This window comes from Geospiza fortis, unplaced genomic scaffold (assembly GCF_000277835.1).
Source record: "Geospiza fortis unplaced genomic scaffold, GeoFor_1.0 scaffold408, whole genome shotgun sequence".
Classification (NCBI taxonomy): Eukaryota; Metazoa; Chordata; class Aves; order Passeriformes; family Thraupidae; genus Geospiza; species Geospiza fortis.
Genome location: NW_005054330.1, coordinates 3,204,099 through 3,223,900, shown reverse-complemented (window position 1 = coordinate 3,223,900; position 19,802 = coordinate 3,204,099). Strand labels below are relative to the sequence as shown.

The 19,802-nt window shown below is 41.8% G+C and overlaps 1 protein-coding gene across 1 annotated transcript; it reads right to left on the bottom strand.

Moving 5' to 3' along the window:
• Positions 1-77: 77 nt before the first annotated feature.
• On the bottom strand, positions 78-19,161 carry GNB1L (G protein subunit beta 1 like). The gene is made up of 6 exons (XM_031057492.1): positions 19,038-19,161; positions 18,666-18,791; positions 16,565-16,727; positions 12,761-12,859; positions 7,837-8,052; positions 78-3,146 (listed from the first exon to the last, which is right to left on the bottom strand). Exons 1-6 carry the CDS (start codon positions 19,151-19,153, stop codon positions 2,880-2,882), a joined length of 987 nt encoding a protein of 328 aa, XP_030913352.1. The 5' UTR covers positions 19,154-19,161; the 3' UTR covers positions 78-2,879.
• Between the last annotated feature and the right edge of the window lie 641 nt (positions 19,162-19,802).

The following is a 19,802-nucleotide window of genomic DNA, read 5'->3' as shown; positions in this document are numbered from 1 at the left end:
GGCTCCTCACTCACAGCCTTCTGCTAGCAAGTCAGTGGAAATCTTGAGTGACAACCATGCTCATGGCACAACTGTAATTTTTTTAAAATGAAAAAATTAATTTATTAGATGCAATCAGACATCTGTATTTTACAGTTATAGTTATTATCAGACAATTGTGTTTTACAGCCTATATTGACATAGATTGTCTTTCCTGTTGGAAACCATTCTTCTTTGGGGAAGTCCAGGTTAATTCCTTAGGCAAATAAACTGTTAGAAGACTGTAATTCACAATCAAACTATGGCATTTAGGCTCAACTCTAAATCAAACTAGTGTAGTCTGGTTGCTCATTTCAAGGAAACTACATTGTGAAAGAAAAATCTGTTTTCTGGGTGTTTAGATAAAATCAGTAGTGATATAAAGTGTTAATGAATTAATTGTATTGTGAAAAGGCATGACATGGATAGTGCCTTGGTAATGGGAAGTAAAGGATGGGTCTGTTCCTGCAAGCAGCTCTGCAACCTGTGTCCTTCCTCCTGAAGCTGATGAATCTCTCACCTGTGTGTCTGAGATGCAGTTCATGTCCTCATTTTCAATTTGTACTTGCATGACTAAGTTTGTTTTTAAATCTACCTAATCAGACAAACATAAATATTTAACTCTCAGCAAAAGGTAGTAATTTAAAGCACCCAGTAATCTTTAAAGTATCTTCCAAAAGACCCATTTGGAAATCTAAACATCCCTTATGAGTCTCCCTAATTACTTTAGATACAGATGTTGACAGTAAATGGCAATTTTCAGAGAAAATATACTCAATAATTCCTAACTTTCAGCCTCTGATCTAATAATGCTCTCAGTAAGGCATGGGGTATTAATCCTTCTTTCCAGAGGGTGCCACTGTGCCAATGCCAGAATATTTGCATCAAAAATTATTTCTTACACTAAGCATTTGCCCAAGATGGGTGAGCCCTGGGTTTCCTTTCCTGCTGGATGAACATTAAACCCACAGCTCACTTCTGTGGAAACTGCCCAGCAGTGCAGGCTGCTGTTTGCTGCCATGGAGGAGGAATGCTGGCACCCTCTGGGGCACACGTGTGGTGTACCAGACAGCACAGGCAAAAGGAAATCTCTGTGCAAACTCCCTAGGACAGGCCCCAAAACCACATGCAACAGCACATTCTTCATTTATTTATTTAATTGTTTCTTTGTATCAATTCTGACCTCCTTTGAGAAAGGGGAAAAAGAACAAAAGAAAAGGTTTCATCCAGCAGCAGGTTTGTGGAAGGTGACTGCATCTCGTTCCACAAGGCTGAGGCTGGAGCTGCTTGTACAGCGGGGGCAGCTCCTCTTCTGTGTGGGAGGTGGATGATGGTGGAGAAGTGCAACTCTGTCTGGTAGCTGTAATGAACACCATCACCTCCCCTTGACTCAGGATCACTCAAAATTAGGCTTTAACTTTCAACTGCAATGTGATCCTCCATGCAGCTACTGAATAGTAAAGAAATAATCAAAGAAATGCATTATTTAAAGTGTCACCACACTCTAAAATGTGTAAGGCCCCGTTTTATTTAGAAAAGCCTGGCAACAGTATCCTGGTTCTGTGTTTTAATGTAAAGAACATCAGGCTGGGTGCTTAAGGCTTTCAGTCTAGCAATATTCTCTGTCTGCAAAGCACAGCTGGATAACAGACGTAAACCTTAATTTGCATTTGTGTTTTTCCTCAAATAATTTTCAAAGTCTTTGATGTTGCTGTTCACTTTTGGTCACTTTTTCTTTGATTTCCACCTCTCTACGGAGCAGAAACAATTATTTACAATCAAGTATCAACAGTGTACAGCCTGGACACAGTTGTCACTGCAGCTTTGTGACGGAATCCAGCAGTACCCTGGCTCTCAGCACACTGGTGTGTGTCTAATATGCTTTAGAAGAATGCAAATGCTGCTTTGTGAGGCAAACAAAAAAACTTTCATGAATGAATTTCAGTTTCCATGACTGTAGAGATGACAAGTTAATGGAACCATTTGCACAGTGTGGATAAGGATTTACCCATGTGATTCCCCTAAATGTTAATGGGAGCTGTGCAGCTGAATCCCTGACTTTCCACGCTGAAACTCAGCCTGGACTCTCCAAGGAGAAGGGCGCTAATTGGATTGTCGAGTTTAAATCCTTCAGCTCATCAGTCTATGGAAAGGATTTAGCACTGGCTCTGTAAAAGGCTTTACACAGCTTTGCAGTGCAATGTTGGGGAAGATTTTTTTCCTTTCTTTCTCGTGATTAATTGTGAGGCTTGAGGTGACAGGAGACATAATGAAATTCATAAATGCCGAAGGCCATCCCTAGTCACATTCCTGGCTGTTGGTTTAAGTTAGAAACTGACAGGAGTGTGAACAAATCAAGGGTGTTCTGATAGCCTTTCAGTTACGGGGAAGAAAAAGTAACTGACAATGAGAAACCACTGGAGGTGGTTTAATGGGTATAAATTTTCAAGGAAGAGTGATGTTTTACACCGATTCAGATTCTTGGATACATAAATGACTTACAAACAGACATATTCTGCCCCCACTGCAGTTTGAGGGATTCCAGTCCATTTTTACAAAAGATATTGGCACAAGTTATGTCAGCAACCCGCCAAAGGAAAGGTGTTGCAAAACCTGTAGCAGAACCCAAAGCAACTTTGGTCTTTGTGACTGGCCTTGTTCTGCTTATGAATTTTAAAAATACACTTTCTTCTATGGAAGAAAAAATTTATAGCTTAAACAAGCAGCATAAGAATTAGCCTAGGACTCTCACTTCAGCCTGGAGACAGATTCTACCACTTCCCCACATGCACGTTTGAATTACAGTGCTAAGAATTGCTTCAGCAGTCCTGTTTTCCTAGTCCATGGCCGTGCAGGATGTGTCATGTCTGAGCATAGATGGACCAGACACTGATGCGCTGATCTCTGGAGCCGGCTGCCAGCAGTCTGTCCCGGGGGTTGCTGTGGTCTGAGAAGGACACGCAGTGGGCGGTTGCTGTGTGATAGTCCAGCACTGCCAAGGGCTTCAGCTTTTTCCACCCAAAGATCCTGATGCGATGATCCCACCCTGCTGTTGCCAAAATCTTCTTGTCTGGCCGGATGGTGATATCAGATATGCCAGCGTTGACGAGTTTGTGTGTTTTGTAAACCTTTGGGAAAAAGTTACAAATGAGCTCAAGTTGTTCAAAACAGAAGAAAAGAATGTTTCGGTGCTTTAGCAGGTGTTGTGCTCACCCAACACACCAGTGTGACACAGGCAGCGTGGAGCTTTTCACCATGTGGTGGGTGGTGCTTGGTGAGAGCAACAATAGACAGAGACAGAAAACACCTTAACTTGAGCCTCCCATTTCCAGAGCAATTTTCATAAAATAAACCAAACTCTTGTATGCTTTTCGTTTATTTTGCATTTAAAGCTATATATATTCTGTCACAAGTGAAGCTCTGAGTTGAGGTTTTGAGTGCAGCTTTGCCCTTTTCTTCCAGCTATTCTTGTATGAGCTACAATGTTCACAGCTAAGGCCATATATTTTCCCTGCTTCTTTGCAGAAGAATTCCCAGGCTGAGACCCTTCTGAGCTGATGCTTAAGCTACCTGCTGCTATTTTCTACTACTTTGGCCCCTCACAAAACCCCCAATAAGCTGTTGTAGCATTTACCTCAGTACTGAGAAAGGAATGCTTCCAGGAATTGGGTTACAGTGTCAGGAAATCTGTATTTCTAGTACTCCTTCCCAAGAGACTTCTATTTACACCAAATCCAAGGAGGGGATTATGGCCAAGTTATTGATTTCAGTCTTGGAAGCCTTTTGTTACTGTTTGGAGACTGCTGGGGCACAGAGGGGCACAATTCAATTGGGAGGCATTTGGCTTCCTTCAGAAGGCACTGGGGCTGCACAGGACTTAGCGCCTGGAACAAAAAGTTTTTGCTTCACTGACATGAGTTTCTTGAGGAACAAAGCTCAAAGTAACACACCTTTGCTGTTCTCACCTCAGGTAACTTGTCTGAGCAATCTGCCTCTGAAATAGCTGTGAAATATGCACACAAGACTGTGTGTGTGTGTGTATTGGAACAGCTCAGCTTCTGTCAAAATGGGGAAAACACCTTTGGCTTATAAAGCTGGCCCTGAACTGCTGTTATTCATAAGTAGCATTGGAAACAACACATTAATGCCACTGTCTCCTTAAGCCTGAGTCTGTAGCTCTCCTGTACCAAAGCTTAGTATCATCCAGTGCCTGTTTAATTCACTGTGTGGTGTTTACTGTTTGTCTGAGGCAGGAAGGGACTGGCAAGTACATCACACCTGAGGAGATTTCCTCCTTGAAGGACATTCCATGATGCATACCTAGTACAGGGTTATAAAGACATATTATTGCAGATAATTTTAACCTTTATACTGGATGTAGAAAACTCTGGAAATGTTAGTCAGAGTTGGTTTTAGATGCAGCTGAACACATCTTGGAACCTTACAGGCACAAAGCCACAAGTAATTATTTTTCAACTATATAAGAACTACCCAGCTACCTACTCAAACAGCAAGAGCTGTGCAGTTCAGTAAGACAAAAGGTTGAATGAAACTTGACATGCTTTTTACATGCTCTATACATTTATTTTTCAAAGCTGACCTGAAGAATGTGTCTGCAACGAATTCAGAGCAGAGGACAGCAAGTTCTGCTCAAGTCTAATGAGAAATAGCAGGCTCTATGGGGGCCTCTTGATGGGGCTGCTACTGTAAAACCTGTGCTTTTTGTTAGTACATGTGCTCCAAACTCCCCAGGGTAGGCCTAAGGCAGCATGGTCTCAGTGGCATTTTTGTTGGTGTAAATGTCCTGGCAAGGGAAAGATTTATTCCTTACATCACTAGCCTGGCACATGGAGGATGGGTCTTACTCTGTAACTGAGACTATTGGCTAATGGCCATAACCAGTGCCAGGCGTGGTGCTCCCATCATTAATGTCAATTATGTGGGCAAGATCCATACAGCACAATCAGGGCGACTGGAGAAGTGGCATGTCCTCAGCAAGCTCCAACTTGAAAAGGAAGCCTGTCATGGTGATGCCTGTTGGCTGTGGAACATGAGGGAACAGTGGGCATTTGTGCGTGATGTGCAAATACAAGAGCAAGAGACAAAAACAACACAAAGGAGAAAACTTGCTCAAGGTATATGCAGCCAGGTGTAATCCTACTGCCAGGATTTGTGCCATCCCAGGACCTACTACAGTAAGTCACTAACTACAGCAGTCCAATACCAACCCAATTTCCTAACCAGAAAACCAGCTTGTAATTAAAAAAACAAAGAGGTAAAAACAGGTGAGCTGCTTTCAGCCAGTCACAATCAAGGATACTTGCATCTACAGCCAAAGCATGTCTTCAAGCCCTCTGCTTATTAGGAAAATAACCAAAATAGCATCAGACTAAGCTTCAGCATTTGGGGGAAAAGCCTCAGCAACCAAACCAACAAAACTTACAATACAGCTTACAGGACTTTTTCTCTTGTCATATAAAAAGAAGATTCTGTGGTTATCAGATTTCTTAGTTCTGCTTTGTTTATTCACCTGCAGAAGCTGTTTACCTCCTACATTCTACCACAAACTTCATCACATAATTACAATATCTCATCCAAATCAGAAGGCTCATAACCAATCCTATCATTTGCTGACAGTGATGAATTCAGCAACTTTCCTGTAGGAGACAATACAAACTTTCCTCATAGCAATAAACTCTGCAGTTCCCTTCATCATCTATTCATTGCCACACTGGAACTCTGCCACTTAAAACAGAGCTCAGTACCATCATTGCATCATTCCCTCTCCAACGGCAGATATCTGTGCACCACGGTTACTTATTAAAACCTTTTAGAATAAAAATAATGTGCCACTGAGTGGCTTTCCAACGTCTACCATTACCTCAGGTACCTGGAATGTCAGGGAAAAAAAATCCCCATCTGGTTTATATTATTAATGCAATAGTGGAAAAAAACTTAATCTATGTCTTTGACAATCTCTACTGCTCATATGAAAGATGCATTTTTTTAGGGCACTCGTGCTCCCATGAAGCACAGGAGCATTGCTTGTAGCTTATAATACTTGGCATTTAAATTTCTTCTGAGGCAAGCTTCTATCTCTCAGTGTGAGGTGCTGAAGGTGTAGCTGATCTTACATCCCCTTGGAATGGGAATATCTTGTGAAAAACAATACTTGCAATATTTCAGGGGAACAACTGTTTCTCCTGCAAGTTGTACCTGTAGCCCTGCATACCATTAACTCCTAAGTGAAATGTGCTGTAAAGAACAGTATTTTCTTTTCTTTTAGGAAAAAAGTTTTGCTATAATTAATATGAAAGAACAGCTTTCTCTCCACCAACAGAGTATTTGAAAATTTAAGAAACCTGTCACGATGTCAGATTTCTGTCACCTTTACCTTAGAGAATGAGTCTCAATACCAAGTTTCTTAATGGGATTGCTCACCTTCCCTCACCTTCCCTCCCCTTGTCTGAGTTAAGGACACCTGGTGCAGATGGTGACAAGCAGGGGGAGGCTGGGCAAGGGCAGGGCAAACAGGACCAAAAAACCAGCAAACCCAAACCAAGACAATTGTCTATCAGACACCTTCACTACTCATTCAGAGCGCAGAGTCCCTCTTTCATGTTGTGTTGTATTGTGTATTAAGGTTCAGCTGCCTCCTCAGTGAGTGCCACGTCCTCCAAACTTCACTGGGATTGGATGTGTTTGCCCTGTCACCCCAGAAAAGCAGGTGCTGTGGGGATGTGTCACAGATTCCACACCTTTACAGTGTCCCCCAGGTGATGAGTTACCACAGGATGTCCCAGCATGTGCTTTTCTTCCTGTAGCACCATTCAAAAAACAGCATCAACTTGCTGTACTACTTAAAAAAGAATTCCATAAAAGCTGCAAGGTGGAACAGCAGTTATTGTTCTCCCTTGAACTGGTGTATCCAGGAGATTCTTCTTAAGCATGACATGGGCACACAGGGGCTGATTCAGGCCCTCTCCATTGTTCATGGGACAGCTGCCACTTAAAAAAGGTTAAAGCACCCAGCAGTGGAGAGACTGTGCATGGGCTGTTTTAATTTTCAGAGCCTTTTTGCACTTTATTTCCACACCTACATTTCCAGATTGTACTTAACGCCTTGGCACTGTTGGAACAATTGCTAAAGTTGTCTAGATGAAAGCAGTATTTATGGCCATTCCCTAGCACAGCCTGAGCTGGGGATTACACAACCTCTTTCTAACCCAGCCATTCACAGCAGCACAGCTCAGACATGAACTGGGGCAGCCAACTGCCTGATTTTGTGTCTCTGCCTGGGCCCTGTAGGTGCAAACAAAGCTGGGTGCCTAAACCTCATGTCCTCTTGGTGCTAGCTGGGCTACTCCTACTCTTTCTGTTTGAGAAGTATTTAATGGAATACTTTGTCTTTCCCACAGTGGAAAGCTCATTATAGCCATTCAAGCAGAACCTTTGGAAAAGCAATCCTTTGTTTCTCATTTTTATAACTCATTTATAATGTTTAGGACGTTCTGAGAGCTGGATACTACCAATGTGATAAATGAAGATACAGAGGCAATGGCTTGAGTAATGCTGGGCCTGTGTGACTGTTGCAACTTTGGTAAAACCAGAAACATGTGAGGGAGGGTTTTTCCTTTTTTTTTAAATCCTCACCATCTTTTGCTAAGGCTAGTCACATAGCACAGACATTCTAAGCAGTCTGTGATTAATTAGCTAGAGATCTGCAACAACTCCTCTTCATGACTAAATATTTTTTTAGTCTATCAAACTGTTAGTGCAAAGTGGGATAAATGACACTAGAGGGCCAGTGATCCTGACCTGGAGGTTCTGTTGCTCATTGAGGCTCCAGATGCTAAGCACCTTTTCAGATGAGCCTGAGATCCCCTTGGCCTTCTCTGAGTCAAAGTCAAGGCTCATCACTGGCTCCTGGTGGCAAATGAGTCGGCTCAACGCTTTTCCCGTTGACACATTCCAGAGGACAACTGATCCATCTTCATAGCCAGCCAGAAGCACAGGTTGTGAACCACAGCTGAGCTGATTAAGGAAAAATAAAATTGTTTGAGAAGTAAATAGTCTGTTAAGAAAATTACCATCCCTGTGTAGGTTGTAGTCCAAGCATCAAGAGAATAAATTAAAACGCTGACTGGTGTAGAAATGAAAAGAAGTTTAGGTATCTAAATATCAAATGTTGAGATTCCGTTCACTTACAGAAAGCATTACTAGGTAATATGCACTTACAGGTTTTATATCTACATATCAAATTCTAAATGTTATATATATTATACATATTTAACATATACATACATACATACATATATATATATATATATATATATATATATATATATACACATACATACACATATAGAGGGAGAAAATTTCTCTCTGAAAATCCAAACTATTGCCCTCTATAACAACTGAAAAGAGCCTGACTGAAATTTTCAGGAGCTTTACTTCAAGGTCTGAACTTTGTTTGCACTTCACAGAAAAGGTTCCACAGAGCAGCTGAGTACTCTCAAGCAATACAAGCCTGTGTGGGCATTGAGAAGTGCCATGCCCAGGGGTTCCAGGTGCAGGGCTGCCCAGAGGGACTGCCTGCCCAAGTACCCCACAGTGCTTGAGGGTAAACACTGAACCTCCCAGCAGGAACCGCTGGGTCAGTCACCAAGGGGTTAATGGGCGCCCGAGTCCCACTGTAACCAATTGAAAGCTATTTTGATTAATGATGTCACAGGCCAAAGGGCAGGGCACCCTGGGCAGACACCTAATTTATTTAAGCCTCTGAAATAACTCAAAGAAGGGAACATTACTGGATTACATGTCACACTTAAGGAAAATATTCATCATTGCTCCAGCCAAAAGACTAATGATCTGTAAGCAGTACCTGGTTATGAGAGTGAAGATGCAAATCCCCAGTGAAAAGCAACTAAAACAACAGCATCTGTTAATGCCAGTTGTTTCTTTAAAAGGAGAAGAAATATCAAAATAGCCATTGGGATTATTACCACCTCATGTAGGCACATCTAAAAAATGTATCCAGCAGGATATTCAGGTATTTCCAAACACTGTCTGCTCCTACAGGATTTGTTTGCTCAGTATGCAATTAAGATAAAGGGCATAAAGAACTAATTTTTACCAGTATCACATTATTGAAGGAGGTCGAGCTCGTTGGCTGTCAGTGTCATGATACAAACCTGTAGTGGCCAAAGGCTCACTGCCTCTACTGATGGTGCAGACTGTTCTCCCACTGGTTATTCTGGGGGAAGTTAAGCTAACAAGAGATGGGTGGTCTGAGTAACACAACTTCTGAGTACCAGCCTCATGTGCTTCCTCGCCTTACTCAGCCTAGAAAAGTGTTTGAGGAATAGAGCTCAAAGAGCAGGGAACAACATTGCTCCTTAGAAGAAGGAAACTAAGGGGAAATCCTTGTAAATTTAGGAACTCCCCTATATCATGCTTCTGAATGGGTCTGTCCGCACCTGGGATCTTGGAGGAGCCTCCTTCCTTCCTTTAAGATCCTTTTTCCTTTGAAAAGGAAGGGAGCATGCTCTGGCTAGAAAGGCCTATAAGGCAGATTTCTCACAGTGCCCAGAATTATGAACAATTTTTTTGTCAAATTTTGATTTGCTAAAATAATATAACATCAGAGCAATGAATACCTTGATTCATACATTGCATCAGATACATGTGAATTAATGTTAACTCATCAGGTATTTTGGATGAAGAATATCTGGTTTTGGATACCAGATATCAAAAATGTTTTAAAAAATCTGAATCAGCATTCCAGATTTTATTTGTATTTAATAAAGGGTAAAATCTTCAAAGCAAAACAATGTATTTAATAGGTACTTTTAAGTTTAAAGAAAGCCCCCAGTTTAAGCATAAAAAACCCCCACAGTTATTTGTGCTGCTCTTCTGTGAGCACAGGACTCCCTCAGAGCTGGGCTTTCACAGAAGTCGTGGCTGTCATCAGGCAGTGAAACACATCAGCTCCTCTCCCTGCTCCAAGTGGGATGGTGGCTCCCACCGCAGCCCTCAGCCTTGTGCAGATGGCAGAGACAGGTGAGTGCTCAGCATTTTGGGAATGCCAAGCAAAACCCTCTTTTTTGGTGCTGTGGGGATTGCACTTTAGATGTGAAAAACAGTAATTTGCAAGTGAGATCTAAGATTGGTGTGTTTTAAAACCCAAGTCCTGTTTCCTAGGAAATGTAGGTCTCCAACACTACTTCCTAAGTTTCCTAGCCATATGAAGTGTAATATTTCAATGGGTACATGAACTAAAACAATAAAAGTTATTGAAAGATCAGTGGAGCTCTTGGTCTGAGCCTGGACTCACCAAGCAGTGCTTCACAACAGCCTATTTATTTCAATTCCCAATAACAGACACTGCTGGAGAGAAATCTCACCATTCATGTTCTGTTTCAGTAGAAAAATTAAATTATAAATCATTGCTCTTCCTAAGCAGAACATTTTGTTGTTGCATTTGGATAATTGTCAAGGAAGGAAGAAAAGGTGATCTGCTGTCAACTCAACAGGAATAATTGCAATAGTTTATATAAAGTAATAACTCGGCATTTCCAGTTTCGACATGTATTATTCTTGTTGAATTATTTTGTTTGCGCCATTATGCAATACGATGCCTTCCCCAAGGAGTGCAAAAAATTTAAGGGAAGACTATCCTTACTCCCAGAAATCCTACTCCACCCAATTAGTAATAGCAGGAAGGTGTGAAACTGAAGGGACAATGTATTTAAGAACATGAATCTTCAAAAGAAAGTGAATGAACTAATATCTTTAAGGACAAACCTAGAAAAATAAGGGGGGGAGTGCTCAAAAGAACAAAATAAATAACTGCAAGCTTTTTGACTGATTAGGAGAAGCCAGTGAGGCTTAATCTACAAGCCTAACCTCAGTTGCCTTCTGCTCTGTAGTAAAGTTTCTCATTCACCACTGCTGGAGGTTTGCTGTTTACCTGAGTTGCAGAAAAATCTGATGGTACCTGGCTGCAGCCCCCAAACTCTCATTGGCCAATCACCCCAAGCACTCTTCCTTCAGACCTTTATGGGGCTCTCCTTGTCAGCTTCTGTTTCAACTTGTTAATTTACTGTGCCATAAGCAACATCAAAAAGTCTCTTAGGCAACCCCTGAGTGCTGGGCTGGGAGTGCTCATCTCCTGAGTATGTCTGCATTGCCCAACACGGCCGTGTACAAAGGAATCCTGGAGGGCTCTGTTCAGGAAGGGCTGCAGCTGGGTGAGCTCGTGTTCTCCTGGTTTATGGTTACAGGGTTACTCATAGAGCCACTTCCAGTGCAACCACAGAACAGAATGCAGAGCATCACTTTGGTGCACCACATGCAATTATTTCCCTAAGGGTATCCTCTTCCTCATGCCTTTAAACCAAGTTGTGCATATTTGTAAAAGAGCAAATACAGCTGTGAGACTCTAAGAGATTATCTATACTTGCCTGGTGCAGTCTAGGAAGTTATGGTGAGTTCTCAAAGTCAGAATTTGAATGGAATAATTTAGCTCTCCTAGTTCCCAGTCCTCTGCTTTATCCCCACTGGCAACAAAATCAAAAACTATATAAAATTAAGACTCTGCACCTGCTCTGCTTCCTAAAGGAATATCAATATTAATGCATGTAGAAAATATGGCAAGACAGAGGACTTCTTATACAGGCAAGAAAATTTTCAACACTGAACAGTCCCACAGTTATCACCATCTTATTAAAAAATGTTGAGGAGACAGAAAGACCCATTCATTTAGTCAGGCACTGAACACTGATTGCATTTTTAGGAGGAACTTTGTTTAACAAAAGCCTAATCAGCCTATTTAATTTCCTCTTTTTTTTTTTCCTAGTTTTTAATTACAGCATGGAACTTCAACTGTGGCCTCTCTTGGCTTTTGTCTGGAGTCAGCAACTGAATTTCTCTAGATTTCAGTTGGTTCAGGATCTTGGGTGAAGACACTGAGGCCTCACTTTGATTGATAGTATTTTCAACTGAAACCAACACAAGAAGCCTGCAGGAATTACACCCCTGACATCTGCTCAGTTGGTCCTGTAGACCTGTAGCAGTGTGTTGTCAGGGGGTTACATAGGAATCAGCTTTACCACCAGTTCTCTGGAGATTTCAAGCCAATCACCTGAACTCCTTCCTCACTCTACTGCCACCTTTTGGTATTACTTCTGTTAATGTTGGCAGCCCATAAACATTATTTGCTAAATATTTTGCAAATGTGTGTTTTTTTCAGTAACTACTGTTATTTACCTTTTTATCTGTAGTCAGTACCACCGTAAATATTTTATTCCTATTGTATGTCTGGAATAGAAATGTTCATAGAGTGTTTCCTCATCCTGAGGGCACTGAAGTGAATGGAATCTGCCATTAAAACCAGTGTTTTTAAGCAACCCAAACATTTCTCATCAGTCTTAATGCAGTGAGAAACCATATCAAACAACTGGCTTTGGTAAGTCACTCATTTTCCTCTTGATTGATGCAAAAACTGTATCTATCCTAAGGATACAAAGCTTTCCTTGAGCATTTGCAAATCTTCCATTAAAGCTTGGAAAGCTCTGAAAGTTACATTAAGGATGTTCACAAATCTTTCCCCCTTTTAATAGTATAATTACTTGATTGGTTTGATTATAAATCAAAATCCAAGTGAAGAAAGATTCATGTGCTTCATATAAAATGAATCACAGGGAAAACATTTCACAATTAGCAGGCGCTCTTGCCTTACCTGCCATAACTTCAGACACATGGGCATGCCCAGCTTGGCACCCACCTCTGGTTTCAAGGTACAGACTGACGTCTTGGACGGCAGCTCCAAAATCTGAACCTGACATCAGGAAAACAAGAGGAGTTGGTCAGGCTCCAGGTCAAAATTCTGCTGTTAAAAACACAAGTCTTTTAAGGTGATTAAGGTTAGTATAAGCTCTTCCAGTAAAAACTGTCTGGGCGAAATGGAGGAATGCATGCTAAGTTGGAGCTGTAAGGGGAATCTACAGCTAGCTAAAGAAATGCATTGTTTTAGGAAAGACCAGACAAAACTGCTAGAGTGAACACATCCTCTTCTTCCACTCTTCTATTTAATTACAGCCTTCTTTTCAACAGTGGATGACATTGTACACATAACAGATAATACTGCAGACTGCTTCATCTGAACACACCCCCCCTGCTTTCTTTCCCCTTTTTCCAGCTCTGTTGCTAATTTTTTGGCTGTATTCACCTGTGAACAGTTGCAATCTCTCCTCTGTGCTGCTGTGGTAACACAGAGCTTGCATGGAAATACAGACAGTGTATACATGCAAAGGGGATTTTTTATTTAGTGCTGACTGCACTAACAAATTGTAACCCCACAATTACCAGCTAAGGCTGGCTGCAGCAGCCTCTGCACACAGGTATTCCTAACACAGCACTGTCAGACTCTGTCTAAAGCAGGGTCAGAAAATGCTCTGTTAAACACCTGCTCTCTCTACAGAGCAGCTTCCATTGTTGCTTGCTCTGATGGTAATGAATCATGGACCTGGTTTGTGTGGTTTTGATTTTTTTTTTCTTTTTTTTTTAAGATTGGGCAAGTTGTTCCTCTGCCAAGGAAGTAGCTCATTTCTACCACAGGATGATGGCAGGCAAGATCAGGGGAGTCTGCCTTTTTAGTTTGGTACTGGAAGATTTTGAGGCTCTTGATTGACACAGCAGTGCCTCAGCTCTGGGCTGGTTCTCAAGCCGGGAACTCTAGAGAAACAGAAGCTCTTGGGTATCAAAAACCTGCTGCCAGGAACGTTGCTGTTTCTCTCATGCACACTTAATCAACAAGGCGATCTTTTCTTCTAATTGAATAAACAATGGTCGGCATTATGTGGTAAAATTCAACTACTTGAAACATTTGATAAATCCAGCATCACCAGCCACTCTAGGCTCTTCCAGAATGTGCAAGAGCCCAACAACGCTGTTGGACAGCCCCAGTTGTGTGAATTTCCTTAAGCATCTGAGATGAGGTATTACACAAATATGGCTCCTCTGGGAACCATCCATCAAGGCCACGGCAGCTGCGATGGCTTTCTAATCCCATACCTTTAGTTCAAAGCTTGCCAGAACATCTTCCTATTTCTAGAGGCTGTCAGCCAGCCTGCCAAAAGCCAGCTGCACTCTAAGACTGTGAGCAGAGTGTATTGCACATAACATACAGAACACTTTCGAAAGCCACTGAGCAATAGAGCAGGAAACTGTTTTCCAGATTTGAGGAACAGTGACTACAGCCAAGAGCCATCGAGTCTGCAGACCAAACCTGGGAACAGACCAAAGTCTGATCATCTGGGAATTCTGGTTCTTTGGAGCTTCACTCTTAACAAAAAATGCTTTTCTCTTGTCAACTTTCTCGCTATCAACATAATGACCAAGTTGGCTGTGGCAGGAAACAGGCTATAAATATGAAGATGACCTGCCCTCATCTTGCCTCTTTCATCACTGTCTCTCCAAAGGGCATTGCCTCCTAGGCAAGACCAAAACTGCAACTTTTATGTAATAAAGAAGGGTAAATGTGCTGTGATAAATTCACTTCTGCAGGTTAAAAGAAAAAAACAAACCTTCTTTCCTTTACCTTGACTAAAAACAGATGAACTGGTACAAGGGCTACAGTTGGGCTTGCAAAGACCAAAGAAAAACAATGAGAAAAGCTTTGTGCAGAAGGCAGGCAGGCATGACCTACTGCCTGAGCTGGATTGACAGTTCCAGAGACTGTCTGCATTAAAGGCAACTGAGCCTTAGAAATAAATACTATTTCACATATTTTGACAACTGTAACCTAAAACTTGAAGTTCCTTGTTTATACTGGTTTTGCTTAATAGGAGAAAGATTTGCCTTTGCCTGAGGTTAATAGTGTTCCTGGGTGGCTAAAACTGGCCACAAGGAAACACACCCTTTCTCTTTTTCACATTAATAAAGCTTTTAACATGTTTCTGGCAAATTTGCAAGAAAAGTGCATGTAACTCATAATTGGTGATTTAAATGCAATCATGAACAAATAAATGCCTGTTCAGATCTCATTATTTATGGACTGAACCTCCTTCAAGACAAAATTAGTCTTTTTTTGGACACAAGCCAAGCATAAACACTTATTAAGTCTTAATTTTAATCATAAGCTGCAAATGTACTGTGTCTCACACAGTGCTGCCTGTTTGGAAGCACTATATATTATGGGAGCTTATGTGAATTTATTGAAACATGACACAGTTCTAATGCAAAGGTTCACACACAGAGTGGAACTCTTCTACCTCAGGAGATTGCAAATCATTCTCCTCTTGCAGGGTCCAAGCAAACAAATGAGAATAAAACAGAGATGAGTTGTAAGTGACACTGGGGTAAACATCTTCTATTTGGGTCAGTTGATTAATTAATTCTTCATTAGCGGGACTTCTCTGTCTGACACCAGAATGCGCTTGTCAATTTTGTTTAACTTAAGTATTACTGAGCACTGCTTTAAAATGGAGGGAGTTCTTTGTTTGATCAGAACAAGGTATGGGACTTAGAATGGTTGTATTTACTGGTGCACTGTCTGTGTCTGCAGGCATATCTAGTTCTGTAGAAGGGTGAACATTCTGGCTGTGAGTCAACAAAGTACTTAAATATGTGCTTAACTTCTGTATAATAAAAAGATCACATTTTCTTGCAATACAGGCACTTATTACTTCATGTATAAAATAGGAAAATTTCACTTTCAAGATACACAACCTATAGTCCAGAAAAGTATGTGAACTTCTATGCTCATCAGCAATTTGCACTTAGCTACCATATTTCACTTCATACTTATGCCACTTTTTTCTCCTTTCATAATTTTGGTATTTTGATGTCAAGTATTTGGTATTATTTTTTGTGGATGTCCTCAAACAGTCCATTGTAGAAAAAAAACCTGTAATTTCTACAAAGCAGAAGTGGACATTGCCAACAAAGCTGTCAGTGAGTGAGTGCTGCAATAGTGGCATTAGATGTGGACTTACCCAGCAGGAACTGAAATGGACCCTGCAATTATCTCACACAGAGCAAACCTCTGGCCAGTAATAGTAATTCAACAGTTTCCAGCCCTAGTTCCAGGTAAGGAATTAGCCTGGGGTGAAAGACTACATATTGCATTACAAATCACCGGCACCTCCCCTCTTCTTGCCAAACCCGATTCAGCTTCAGATGCAATATAAGCTCCTCCATCTGAGGACAGACCTGCTGACCATTAGTTCCCCAGAAGGACTCTTGTTCTCAATATTCAGCAGCACCAGAAGAGTTTTCAAAACTCCTGCATGTAAAGATAGCAGCAGCTGCAAATACTTAAATGCCAGATAAACCTTGGGGTGGTATCCTTGTTATTAAAGCATGAGTTATATAATTCAGTCATCCTTGTGGTGGTAAAATTAGTGATTAAAACCCCCAAAGGTTTATTGTGCTGCCTGCTCCTGAGCAGAGAATTCAATGGCACAGGTGTTTCCCCTTCTAAACTATGTCATTTCAGTACCAAAAGCAACCTCTCAAGCACAGAGAAAGAGACACTTCCTACCTCCTCCGAGCTTCTGGCTGCCATGGCCATTAGCCAGCGTCCCTGCGCCACCTTTAACAGAGAGCATCTGCAGAATCCCACATGCTCCGTGAAGACAGAATCCGTCACTGAAGTCCGTCCCTCTGCTAAATCCCACAAGCAGATCCTCTGGTCGCGCCCCTGACTGTTACAGTAAAACAAGTTATCCATGAGCTGCAGTCGGAGGAAGCCTGGCTGCCTGCAGGGCAGTAACTTGAACTGGGTCTTTAACAGACAGTAAAGGACCAAGCTTCGAACAGCTTCTGTGGGGGCTTCAATTGGGTGATTTATGAAATGTGGGGGAGTTCAGTGTCCCCGAGACCACCACCCTTCTGCCAGTTGTGGAACTGGCCAAGAGGTTCAACTGTCCCTGGAAGGGGGAGGCTTGGGAGCCAGTCAGAACACTGCAATTGCAGTTTCTGTTTCCTTGTGCAGAGACTTGATCAGGCTGAGTTGTGCTATTTATATGCAAGAATATATTTATAAAGTCTCATGAGCAGTTGAATATACACACAGTAAAAAAATACTTACATTTTATAATTGATTAGATCTAATTTAAAAGGAAACAAAACTATCCCAAGATTTACACATGTAACACTTATTCACACTAGCAACGAAATTGAAATGTCATGTGTTGACAGCTGAAAGACAAACAGCAAGACAAGAATTCATCAGAGGTAAATAAAAAGTGACAGTTGTTCAGTGGTCAACTTCCCACAGCCACAGGCAGGGCACAGAGGGCTCCTAGGACCGGGCACATGTGGAGACACAACAGAGAGGGACTGGCAGCGATTGCTCAAGGGCTGCAACACCCAGGGCTGGAGAGCAGCAGCTGCATCCGAGGTACGAGCGCAGCTCTGCTCGGCACTGCCCTGTCCCAGAGGCTTTGTGCTGCTCCCAGGCAGGCAGAGCCAGGAGGCCACACAAAGGGCACAGCAGGAATTGTTGCAGATTTCTGTGATCCCACTGGCTCTGGAACAAAGTAGCACTGTGCAGAAGCTTCCAATCCATAAACTACCTTAGCAGGGGATATATGTCCTCATGTTATCACCTGGGCAAGGAGTCATCAAAAATCCCTTACCCATGTCTTACTTTAATTAGCAGTATCACCTGAAGAAGCATGAAACCAAAACAGAGGAGATGTAAATCTACAGGCTGTTGGGACTTCTTCAGCATCAGTGCTGTTCAGCTGAGTGACAAACTGACACAACATTTATAGCACTGTGGATACAAACAGTGTGATACTGCAAGAAATTGCTGTGATTTAGCTTTACAAGAGAGAAATATAAAATACAGATAAATGCTGTCCTAAAGCTGCACTCCTATGTGAAGTGTTAGAACTATACAGTAAAAACAGAGGTACAGAAAAACTCTGTAATTATACAAACAATGCTCATTCAATATTTTATGGGGGAGTGTGTTGATAATTGTACTTAAGCAGATAAGAAATATAAATGCTAATGAGTTCCACTGTATATTATGAGATGTCTTCTCTAGATAAACATGTCAGAACACCTCCTAATCATACAGACACTTTGGCATCTACTCTAGATCACCTGTCTAATCCAAAGTACACAAATCTTCCTGACCTTCCTTTGCTAACAAGAACAGAAGGTATTTTGCAACAAAGCAAAAGCATGAAACTCAGCATTCTTGCTCATTTTCAGTCTTCCACTCCCCATCTCTGATTCTTCTCTTTCTTCCTTCCCTTTTCTCCATCTCCCCTCTATTTAGAAATTCTTTTTTTCAATCTTCCCCAGGAACCACTTCAAATCCAAGTGTATTTCCTTGACCCAAAGACCTCACCTGTTCTTAGTAAAGACACTACAACTCCCAAGTTGTTATGATATCATTACACACATCATAAATAAATTAATTGCGTCTTTCCCCCTCCAACCCCCACACTTTTTATTCTACAGTTTTTCTGTCTTTTTTTACTTCAGTACATTTCCATATGTGTTGGAGAAACTTTAAGTGACTCCAGAATTAAGAGAATCCTTTGTGCCCCCGCCCCTCTTTTTCCCCCTTCAATCACAGACAAGAGACAAGAAAAATTTCACTGTTTTTTGCCTGCTTTGCTAACCTGAGAAGCCTGTCTTTACCACCCATTGTCTTCACACAGTACACAGATTTTCTTCCATGGCCATCCAGTGCTGTGTCCACTCTGTGTGTTTTCAGGTTCCAGACATGGACAAACCCATTCTCAGACCTGGCAGTAGGAAGAGATGCTTTTAGTGTGAGCATTGCATGGAGGTGATCAGAGTCTGATGATTTTCATTTTGTTTGTTTGTTTTGTTTGCAAAACTGAAGCTGTATGCACAAGTAACACACTCATCATGCAAAAACATGAATGCTGCTGTTTTCCCCAGAAACACTTTGTCAAAATAATACAATTCAATTCAAAAAGAAACAACCATATGACATTCAGCAGAGGTAGAAATCCTGGTGTATTTACCCAGAGAAAAGAAGAGGGATATCAGGTTCTGGGCCTCCACAGGAAAAATGCAGAGTGTGGACTGCAGCACTGGTACCTCTGAGCACAAACTGTGGATCTGGAGGTGGCAGAGTCATCGGAGCAGTGAACTGGGGGGTGAGAAGTAGACACAGATATCACAGAGGGTAAAGCAGCCTAGAGTGAAATGACAGCTTTAAATATATTCTGAGCAGGACACTTGCTTCTGCTCTTTCCTCTCTGAATTTTCTTTGTTGAATGTTCTTTCTATTTGCCAGCCAGCTGAGGGTGAAGTATTTCCTCCTAGGATGAGCTGACGAAGCAGGTGTCCAACCTGCTCTTTGCTGCATTCCTCTCTCAGCAAGGTGCTGAGCTGGCCACGCGCAGGCACCTCTCACACACTTGTAAATCCCAAATCGGTCAGCTGCTCTCCCTGTGCTCAAGGGAGATAAATACAAGAAACTTGACACCCATAATTTGAGTGGGCAAGCAATTTATCATTCTGCTTTAGCCCCCTGGCTAAGTCTTTCCTCTTCCTCCCCACAAAAATACTACTTTTGTGTTTTTTCAGAAAAGCATTGCAGTGAACATATCAACTGAAAAGAATTTCAGATCACAGAATCACAGAATCACTGTGTTGGAAGAGACCTTCAAGATCACTGAGTCCAGCCCACACCCTCACACCTCAACTAAACCATGGCACCAAGTGCCACATCCAGTCTTTATTAAACACATCCAGGGATGGTGACTCCACCACCTCCTCAGGCA

What these genes read in the sequence shown, in the direction of transcription:
- GNB1L (XM_031057492.1), bottom strand. Translation starts at nt 19,153, where the DNA reads ATGACTCTGCCACCTCCAGATCCACAGTTTGTGCTCAGAGGTACCAGT. An exon ending in GGTAAAGACAGGCTTCTCAG is followed by an intron (nt 16,728 to 18,665) that starts GTTAGCAAAGCA and finishes TTACTGTAACAG; the next exon opens with TCAGGGGCGCGACCAGAGGA. An exon ending in CAGCCAGAAGCTCGGAGGAG is followed by an intron (nt 12,860 to 16,564) that starts GTAGGAAGTGTC and finishes TCCTGATGTCAG; the next exon opens with GTTCAGATTTTGGAGCTGCC.